General features: G+C 41.6%; 1 protein-coding gene across 1 annotated transcript; it reads left to right on the forward strand.

Moving 5' to 3' along the window:
• Nucleotides 1-836: 836 nt before the first annotated feature.
• Nucleotides 837-10,958, forward strand: LOC123409811 (actin-related protein 3-like). The gene is made up of 10 exons (XM_045102684.1): nt 837-1,323; nt 2,144-2,378; nt 2,463-2,717; nt 3,575-3,721; nt 5,349-5,441; nt 5,789-5,908; nt 9,703-9,813; nt 9,900-10,025; nt 10,173-10,265; nt 10,504-10,958. Exons 1-10 carry the CDS (start codon nt 1,277-1,279, stop codon nt 10,582-10,584), a joined length of 1,308 nt encoding a protein of 435 aa, XP_044958619.1. The 5' UTR covers nt 837-1,276; the 3' UTR covers nt 10,585-10,958.
• Nucleotides 10,959-11,295: the final 337 nt, after the last annotated feature.

Here is an 11,295-nt window from a genome sequence, read left to right on the forward strand (position 1 = left end):
AATAAAAAAAGATAAAATACTTTTGTTTCTATATAGCATAAATATATTATTGCATAACTTTTATTAAGAATCACCTTAAATAAATACACACGTGTAATATTTGTGATCATATCGAAGGTAGCCTTGTCCTCATCATCACTCCCTTCAGGCATACTTTCGATCCTACACGACGTGAGTCTGCAATTTGTGTATCGTAGGGCAGAACGCTTCCGCGTCACGTCGGCTTTGACGCAACGCTTCCGTCGGGGTCATCCTCACCGCACTTGTCGGATCTCCACATCCCACGGATCGGTGGGCGTGCGACGGATTTTAGACACCGACGTGAGAAATGAAGGAGAGAAATGAAGAATCACGACGACGGTGGAGGAAGATCAAACTCGCGGATCCGCATACGTATCGCGCATGGTATGTTTGCGGGCCACTGTAAACTATTTACGGGCCGGGCCGGGGCGGTCCGGTCCGAGTAGAGCTGACAAAATAAACCTAAATTTGTATACTCGGAAATTTAGAGTGTGTGATGTGGTTTGGTTCGATCCACGATCCGAGCAAGTGCGGACCAACTGAACCCAACAGACAATGGCCGGTCCGGTCCGAGTAGAGCTGACAAAACAAACCTAAATCTATATACTCGGAAATTTAGAGTGTGTGCTATGGTTTGGTTCCATCCACGATCCGAGCAAGTGCGGACCAACTGAACCCAACAGACAATGGCCGGTCCGGTCTGGTCTGAGTAGAGCTCGGACCAACTGAACCCAACAAACAATGGCCGGTCCGGTCCGGTCTGAGTAGAGCTGACAAAATAAACCTAAATCCGTATACTCAGAAATTTAAAGTGTGTGCTGTGGTTTGGTTCGATCCACGATCTGAGCAAGTGCGGACCAACTGAACCCAACAGACAACCTACTACGCTAGTGCGCCTCCATCTCCGAGACTCCGACCACGCCACGGCAACCGAGGCTCCCCCTCCCCTGCAAGTGCTCCCTTCCTTCCCGCTTCCCTCGTCAACCAAATCAAGCACGCCCCTCCTCCCACTTCCCCAATCTCCCGAGCCTTCTTTCTCCTCGCCAATCGCGTCCCAAACCCCCCACCCACCCTGCGGGGATCGATCCCCCTGCCGACCGACTGCGCAGCGGCAGCCGCGGCCGCGTCCGCGCCTTCCTCCCCGCCGATTCAGCCGACCGATCGCGGCAGCCCTCGACCACCCATGCTTCTCCGGGCGGCTGCGGACGAGATATGAGCCGGCGGGGAATCGCCGGAGCCGCTCACGCCGCCCGCCATGGACCCCTCCGAGCGCCCCGCCGTCGTGTTCGACAACGGCACAGGGTACAGCTCCGAATCTCCCCGTCCGATCCTGCGACTGCGCAGTAGCTAGGTTTTTTTTTCCTTACGTTTGTGCGGGTCCCTGAGTGCGTATGCGTGCCCGTGTGTTCCCGCTGACCGCGCTGGGAGGTGAACTGGGGCAGGTCGGATCGGATTACCGACTGCCGTGGAAATAAATGCATTTCGTTAGCCAATGGGACATGGATCACCACCAACGACTGCCGTGAGGCTTGCTCCCTAATTGCGAGCCAACATTCACATTGGTAGCTAGAGCGTTCTAGAGTATGTTGAACCTGAACCTGAAATGACACGAATTTCTATGCGTGTTTGATTTTTTTTTTCTACAGTAGAATGGACTTTCCATGGCTTATCTTTATTTCATCATTGGTTGAACTAGGTGTTGGCCCATTCATTTTTGGTTTGTCTTTAAATCCACGCTGCCAGCGGTAAGGCAATATCTGTCTGGTTAATGGTTGGAGCTACCAACGGAAAATCTAGGGACTGCTACTTTTTCGGGATTATAGCTAATAGTGGTGTTCAAGTGCTTTAGCTCAAATTTATCGTTACTGTTACACTGTAGACTATTACGAAGTACTATAACATGTCTTAACTGATGCACTATGTGTGTTCCGTGAAACATAAAAACGACAATCGCTAACAGACTGCGATAGAAGACAGGAAATTACTGTTTTTCTCTTGAAGCCGGATTGTTTTGGTTTCTTCAAAGCCGCTTGAAAATTTCCATATGCATGTCACTTGTAAAATTTGCTCTATTAGCTCATCACACCGTGTCCTTACATAATCTGTATGCTCTCATGTTTAGGTATAGCAAACTTGGGTTTGCTGGTAACTCCGAGCCGTCTTTCACCATCCCTACTGTAGTAGCTGTGAATGAATCTTTCTTGGACCAATCAGAGCAGTGCAGTAGTGCAAATTGGTTAGCACAGTATAATGCAGGTGTCATGGCTGATCTTGATTTTTTTATCGGGGACGAGGCTCTGTCACATTTCAAATCTAGTGGCCTGTACAGTTTAAGAAGCCCAATTCGCCATGGTCAGGTATGCATATATATTTTCTGTTTGTAATATTGTCCTTCGGGGTGCACCATGCCACTATGTCATGTCCTTTTCCCTGCTCTCCAGGTGAATGACTGGGATACAATGGAGAGATTTTGGCAGCAATCCATTTTCAATTATCTACGCTGCAATCCTGAGGAACACTACTTCCTACTTACAGATAGTCCTGTCAGTACGCCTGAAAGTCGTGAATGTATGGGAGAAATTATGTTTGAGACCTTTAATGTCCCTGGTCTATATATTTCTGTGCAATCTGTGCTCAGCCTTTCTGCTGGATTTGCATATCTGAAAACCCTTTCTGAAGATGATTCAGATTCTGTGGTAGGTCTTGAATTCACCTCCTTTCATGCTTTTGTTTGATGAAGTGTCAAGATGCTTATTAACCCATGAACTTCATCTCTTTCACTGGAACACATCGCCTTGTGAATGTTTTAACAGATAACCAAAATTCTCATATTGATCTCATACCCACATTAAGATAAACTCCCTTTTACATTTTACAGATTGTTCTTCGGAATAGTTCCCCTGCATATTTCGACAAAATTTTGGTCCATCTTTGGATTATATTACCCATTCATATCCTATTTATTGCTTGCCAGCCCCTGGAGTTTTCATTCCAGTTTGGAGATATGTTTTGCTATTCCCTACTCATAAGCATGGACCCTGAAGCATTTTGAGCGTATCACAACCTCATGATATGAAGGAAACCATTTCGTGAGAATTATGTGATGACTCTTATTTCTCACTCGCCAATTCTGCAATGAGCGCCAATTAACTTGCTAACTAAAATTTATTTTTATCGAGAATTGTGCTTGTGAAGCTCTGTAAAGATTATTTTGTTCTAGACATAAATAGTACTCCCTCCGTTCCTAAATATAAGTCTTTTAAGAGTTTTCATTATGAAACTACATACGGATGTATATAGACATACATTAGAGTGTAGATTCATTTATCTTGCTCCGTATGTAGTCAAATAGTGAAATCTCTAGAAAGACTTATATTTAGGAACGGAGGGAGTACCATAGAAGACGCATGCTGCATGCAGCCACGAAACATCAAACTTAATGCTCATTTAAACTCTAGGAGTAATCATCATTGATAAAGTAGACTCATCTAAAGATCAAGTGTTCTGGTAGCATACAACTCTTCTCGTGAGTTTGACCAATATATTTTGTCAGTCTGATATGACAGGTGTAGTAGTTGACATTGGGGATGGAGCTCCACATATCGTGCCAGTTGTAAACGGCTATGTAATTGGGAGTAGCATAAAGTCTTTTCCTCTTTCCGGAAGTGATGTAACTCAGTTTGTTATGCAGCTCTTACAGGTATTTAATTTTCTTCCCACATTTTCCTGGGGTTACGTTAGGGTGTCGACGTCCATGTGTTGTCCATGAATAGGTTCTGTATCCGGCACTTGCATATTGCAAATACATTAATAGAAGCAAGTCTGTGCAGTACCGACTAAACCAGAACAATTGAATAGCAATTTTCCTGAAGTTTGGGTGGCACGGAATTATCCACGAAAAAGGAAATGTGTTAGCAGTAACAAGAGACCATCATATATTTGTTAGGTACTTCAGCAAATATTTGTTATGTTAGAATATTTATCTGGATAGCTCAATTATAGTAATAATCGGATAACACTGCAATTCGGTCAACAAAGCCAAAATGATGCTTCAGCCAAATAGTTTCTACTTTCATAGATATCTATTCTGAAGCCTCCTGGTAAGTGATCATGTTAATATGTGAACCCTAGATCTGTTGTGCGTTATTGCTTGGTATCCTGACATTAGTTTTGCACTGCTCAGTATGGTTGCATGATTAATCAACTTGGAGAGTTTGCATTTCTTTTGTACGGATACCTAAGGTTCCAGTCTCCCCCATATTATACCCACAGACCATATATCATCCACAAGAAGTTGATTCTGTGAACATGTTCTCTGATGAAATATGGCAATTTTTTATCTGGATCACACAAATCTAGAAAACAAAACCTGCACTAGCATTCACAAGTGTTGCTGTTATCGGCTTTGAGTCGTATGTGCAGCGGCTTTATACGGACCCAGCAACAATAATAGACTTATACTTGCATAAATGTAGAACGAGTTGAAATGTCCATGGTGGATGCTATTTGTCCTTTAAATTAAGTGGAATCCAATTAAGTTAGAAAGACAGTTTGGTCAAGAGTTTCTGTTGTGATCCGATTTGTGGATCAAGTTAGTTGTTTTATATAAATGACTAGCATTTACCTGTTTTTAGACAACAAATCAATGAACGGAAATTCAAATAAACCTCAGAGTTTCTCTTCCACATCAGGATGAGGCGATGAGCCCTGCTGCCGGACAGTAGAGGACCCTCTCGTCGATCTTCAGACCTTGACTATACCCAAATTATCTCATTGTGGATCAATGTCCATAACAGCTGCCATAATGTTTGGGTGGCCTCTTAACCTCAGTTGTAACTTTAGATTGAATGAAAATATGTAATTTAAAATGAAAAAACGGAATGTTGTCATCTGGGTGAGAAACTCCATTTTACTGCAGAACTAGTGTCACATCATTTGCCCTGAATATTTGGTTGTGGCCCATTCTGTAGAAGCTAGTGAAACATGATACTCTGATCACAAATGTAGTTCGTTTTAGGATTTGGGCCAGTCAAACATTGTTAAGTTTGACCATTACAATGGAAAATATTACCTACATTGGCAACATGAAATTGATATTACTAGATTCATTGTGAGAATACATTTTTGTATTGCATAATTATTTTTATCTCAAGCAACATATTTTTGTATAAATTGATGATCAAAGTCTACGTCTATGTCCGAAACAACATTCATTGGTGATTACAGGGGATAGATTTCTGCACGTACATGGCTGCTTTTATGCTTATGAAGTGCAGTATCATAATATGAAATTCTGTTGGTGATTAGTATCATTGTGCCTTATGCAGGAAAGGGGCGAGCTTCTTCCACCTGATGATGCTTTGGATATAGCTCGTAGGGTGAAAGAAACATATTGCTATACTCCTTCAGACATTGTCAAGGTATTGTGTTGCTTGGAACCAATGTCTTCATATTTTATTTTCTTGTCCTTGTATTTTCCATTGATCTACACAAGCACATTATTCAGTGGAATATTTGAGAGTTGAAGTTTCTCCATTGAAGTCAAATATATAAAACCTATTCTGTGCAATGCTGAGAAATCACTGTTATTTTGTTATGGAACTGGTCTACATGCTGCATATGTTTGCTTGTGTTGCTGTAATAGCGACTTAATACCTACCTTTCGGACTTTGCCTTTTGCAATGTCAACTCATTTATCCATATTCCTTTTTCTTTGTGGATTTATCTGTTCACAAGTATGATAGGTGGTTGAATTGTATAATTTCAGGAGTTCAAGAAGCATGACAGCAAGCCTAGTAAATATATCAAACAATGGTCTGCAATCAAACCGAAGACTGGGGTTCCATACACAATTGACATTGGATATGAGCGTTTTCTTGGACCAGAGGTTTGTCCGTACTCCGTATTCTGTCATTCATTTTCATGGGAATTTTTCATGCAGTGGGCCTATTCATTATTCTCCCTCCAATTCAAAGTAGATGTTCTAGCCTTGCCATTTTTTCTCAGAATGTTTGTCAGTTTACATTGCCAATGCAGTTTAAGTCATTTTGTTCTTACTTTACCCTTAATCAAACAAACAACAACTAAGCCTTTAGTCCCAAACAAGTTGGGGTGGGCTAGAGCTGAAACCCATAAGATCTCGAAAGCTTCTGGTTCTGGTTCTGGCACGTGGATAGCTAACTTCCACGTGCCCCTGTCCATGGCTAGTTCTTTAGTGATATTCCAGTCCTTCAGATCTCTCTTTTCGGCCTCCTCCCATGTCAAGTTTGATTTACCCTGACCTCTCTTGAGCTATAACCATCCGCTATACACTGGAGCTTCTAAAGGTCTGCGTTGTATATGTCCAAACCATCTCAGACGATGTTGGACAAGCTTCTCTTTGGTCGGTGCTACCCCAACTCTATTGCGTATATCATCATACCAGACCCGATCCTTTCTCGTGTGGCCACACATCCATCTCAACATGCGCATCTCCGCCACACCTAACTGTTCAACATGTTGCCTTTTAGTCGGCCAACACGCAGCCTCCATTCTTCCGGCATCTTGTTTGCTCGAAAAGTGAGGTTGAAAAGCTTAGTTAGCCATTCTATCGCTATGCCTCTAAGGGCTCTCCTCACCTCAATATGGGGATACAATCCGGGCCCATAGCCTTGCTTCTTTTCGTCTTTCTAAAGCCCCCCTGTCCTCAAACTCCTGAATTCGCACAAAACGCCTGTTGGTATCATCAAAGGAGTCGTCCAGCTGAATAGTAGAGCTCCCATTCTCTCCATTGAACAACTTGTCAAAGTATTCCCGTCATCTATTCTTAATCTCCTCGTCCTTCACCAGGAGTTGATCTGCTCTGTCCTTGATGCATTTGACTTGGTTGACATCCGTCGTCTTCCTCTCTCGGATTTTGGCCATTTTATAGATGTCCCTTTCGCCTTCCTTGGTACTCCCTCCGTCCCAAAATAAGTGACTCAACTTTGTACTAGCCTAGTACAAAGTTGAGTCACTTATTTTGGGACGGTGGGAGTACTTGCTTTACTCACATCTCGCTTTGTGACCTTCTTTGCCACCTTGTACTTGTCTATGTTATCTATACTTCTATCCAGGTGTAGGCATCTGAAACAGACCTTCTCCTCAATAACCTTCTAGACATCATCGTTCCACCACCAGGTATCTTTAGCTTCGCTTCTACTTCCCCTGACCACTCCAAACTTCTATGAAGCCACCTTACGAATGCAAGTCGTCATCTTCATCCACATATTGTTTGCATCACATCCTTCCTCACAAGGGCCCTCCTTAATGGCCCTCTCCTTGGAAGCCTGAGCTGCTCCCTCTTGAGCCCCCACCACTTCGTTCCAGCGACACAAATCCGAATGCGAAAGTCAACCACCACAAGCTTATGCTGAGGGACAACACTCTCTCAAGAAATCACCTTACAATCTAGGCAAGCATGACTGCCTTCTCTTCTCTACAGGACAAAATCAATCTGGCTATAGTGTTGACCACTACTAAAAGTCACTAGATGTGACTCTCTCTCTCTCTCTCTCTCTCTCTCTCTCTCTTTAAAGAGGGTGTTAGCTACGATCATGTCATAGGCTAGAGCAAACTTAAGACATCTTCTCCTTGATTCCTTATGCCATAGCCAAAGCCCCCCTTCAAAACTTGTGTTAGATGTGCCCACGTGGCCATTGAGGTCTCCCCCTATGAATAGCTTCTTGCCAATAGGTACACTCCTAACCATGCCCTCCAGGCCTTCCCAGAACTCCCTTTGGTGTCCTCATTGTGGCCTATTTGCGGGGCAGACACGCTGATAACATCGAGAACTAAGTCCCCAACTACCAACTTGACCAGGATAATCCAGTCTCCTTGCCTCTTGATGTCTACCACTCCATACCAAGGTTCAAAATATCGGATATCGGGTTCATATCAGTTTGGCTTCAACATATTGGATGCCGGATATCAGGTGATATATCAGGCGATATGTAGATATATCGAAGGAAACATATCTGATTTTTTTATTATTCTTACTCAAAACATGTATTTTTGGTAAAACAAAATGTATGATGGCAATGCTTTAGCATAACAATTTGATACTCCTAGTTTGTTAACTTGTTAATTAAGATACTATTAAGAAAGATTCACAAAATCATTAAAAATTAAAAACAATATGTTCTATATGCTTATGTACAAAACATCATGTGTGAGTTTGATAATATGATGAAGTTGTAAATCTACAATCTTATTTTCACTTCTTTCTTATAAAGATTTTTTGTCATCTACGTATCGGTCTATATCAGTGGACATATTCGGTCAGATATCGTCCATATTGGTCGATATTTCGGCCCATATCGGATTATATGTGTGAAAATGATATTTACAAAATGATATGTTATGTTTATATTGGTAGAGCCCCAAAAATGATACATCGACCTATATATCGTCGTATAGGACTAGATTTAAAAGCTTGCTCCATGCTTGAGGCTCTTATTGATCACGATACCTACTCCAATTCTGTTTGTAGTTGTCCCCGTGTACCACAGCTTGAAGCCGTTATCCTCCACCTCGTTCGCCTTTTGTCCCCTCCATTTGGTTTCTTGGATGCAAAGGATATCAACAACTCTCCTCAACGCTGTATCAGCTAGCTCCCGTAACTTACCTGTCAGGCACCCTACGTTCCAGCTACCTAAGTGGATTCTACTAGGCTCGGCTAGCTTCCTTACCCCTCACACTCGTTGAGTCAAATGCGAATACCCTTCTCATTTTGTGCCTTTAATCAATGTCACAAAAAAAGAGCTAATTAGCTCTTGCGCTTGCATGCTTTACCTTGGGGAGGAAAAATAGGTTATTTCATGACCTTGTGTGGAAAAGATGAGCAATATAGACATGTTGTGCCCAACTCTAAAACAAAATATGTTTGAAAAGGGGGGGCTACTTGATTTTGTTTACATCATGGGAATGGACTGGAAGCTATGTACTCCCTCTGTAAAGAAATACAAGAGCATAGTATGTGAACATGCATGACCGATTGAAGAAATCATTTCATTCTTCAAGATTTATGGTAATAATGAAAATATGGGGTTCCAACAGATTATATTAGTAAATCTGATGTTTCACAGGTATGAAACTATGTTGAACTGCTAAGCTCTTATAACCAGGCATCAAATCAATGGACGCCTTTGTATGTTTAGACTTGAAGATTGCAATGCCTTGTCACATACTTCCTCCGTACGGAAAACTTGTCGCTCAAACGGATGTAATTCTAGACGGAGGAAGTACTTATAGAAGTATCATCTGACTGACAGACAGGTCGACCAATAGTATATGGGAATTTAGATCATGGTTTTCTTTATTCATAAATGCATAAATAATACTCCCTCTGTAAACAAATATAAGATGTTTTAGGTTACTAAAGTAGTGACCTAAAACGTCTTACATTTGTTTACAGAGGGAGTAAGTAGCTCAGGATTATTCCAGAGGAATGGTGTATCATTAGTCTAGGCGGATTATGAAATATATCGAAGCTCTAAAAGAAACACTAATAATTTTATGTTTGTTTTTAGCTAAACTTAATTGTGTAGGTTGTTACACATTTTTATTAGAATAAACAGGCAAGAGTTTACAAGTGTCCTTGCTCTTGAACTTGACACAAGTAGTAGTTGGAACCAGTATAATTTTTTAATAACACAAATGCAGATCTTCTTCCATCCTGAGATGTATTCGGCTGACTTCTCCACTCCTTTACCTGAACTGATTGACAGCTGTGTTCAATCTGCCCCAATTGACACAAGGAGAGCTTTGTATAAGGTGCTTTCTTTGAGCTTTGCAGACACAGCTAAGAAATAATATTAGAAAGTGACATGTTGATGTGACTGAAATTCTACTATTTGCAGAACATAGTATTATCTGGTGGAACTACCATGTTTAAAGACTTCCACAAAAGGCTCCAAAATAATATAAAGAAGATAGTAGACGAACGTGTTGCCGAAACTAATGCTCGTCATCGTGTGGAGGTTAATGTAAGTACAACAATGCTTGACTGAGTTCATGCCATAAATAGTTGAATTGTTCTATATATGTTCATGTTTCAATGTCAGTCTGTTGTAATCAATAGTCTATATGTGATTGATTATGTTTGTTTTGTTTGTCTATTATTTTGATTTCAGCCTGTTGAGGTCAATGTAGTCACCCATCCTATACAGAGCTACGCAGTTTGGTTCGGGGGTTCTGTAGCTGCATCCAGCCATGAATTCTTCGAGGTACCTGCCACTTGACACTAAATTTCACACACAGAAGTTAATATTAGTGCATATATTTCTGCTGTATTAACTGTTATATGTCGATGAAAGGCCAAGTTACAATGTGCAAGTCTTTCAGTCCACGCCACTCCAGACATTAACATTGTGCAATTGGGCTATGAATTCAGTCATATTTCTGTCGACATGAATAGACAGATATACATGGAATTAATTGATTATTTTTTCTATTCTCATTCAGTGTTGCCACACAAAGGAAGATTACGAGGAGCATGGAGCAAGCATCTGCCGAACAAGCACTGTTTTCAAAGGAATGTACTGAAGTTTTGACGTATCCAACGTTTTTTTGTAGGAGCTTTACTAGGTTTCTTCAAATAGAATAGAGTCAAAATTGATTCTCCTTTCGGCTCGTCTCAACCATCACTGGGCCGATAGATTTGTAGCTGAATATGTAGCTCTCTCTGTTCTGTACGACATGTTGTGTATAGTCAGCAATTCTCTTCCTGTTCCAGGTGCATGTTTGTTTGTAGCCAGTTGTGTTGTTAAGCAGAAAGATGTTTCCCCCCTTGTTTTCTTGTTTTTTCGACTAGACTAGAATAGATAGAGAGTTGCTGAAAGAGTTTTGTTATGTATCAGGCTCTGTCTAACGCTATCTTGTTTCCCCTTTACTATTTTTTTGCTACGGATCCGGAGAAATGCGAGACTGCTGTGGGTGATCAATATCTGCTCCTGCCGCATCGACGGGCATGGTGGACTTTTTGGCGATTTGGAACATGAAGAGAGCAGTTTCTATAGGTGACATTTTTATGCCCCTAATAATTTGTACTGTGAGCTGAAGTAATATACAGGGTAGCCCTCCTTTGGAGGGTTCTAGCCTTGAGTAGTGTTGGAGCGGCATTTTGTAGTCTTGGTTGGAGCCAGTCCCGCGTGTCAAGGAATAAGTAACGAATGACGTTGGAATTGGAATCGTCGAGTAACGAATTTATTTTCAGTCGGGTTACACACTACACAGAAGGTCAAGTTGAGGCAGTAG

Source organism: Hordeum vulgare, chromosome 7H (assembly GCF_904849725.1).
Source record: "Hordeum vulgare subsp. vulgare chromosome 7H, MorexV3_pseudomolecules_assembly, whole genome shotgun sequence".
Classification (NCBI taxonomy): Eukaryota; Viridiplantae; Streptophyta; class Magnoliopsida; order Poales; family Poaceae; genus Hordeum; species Hordeum vulgare.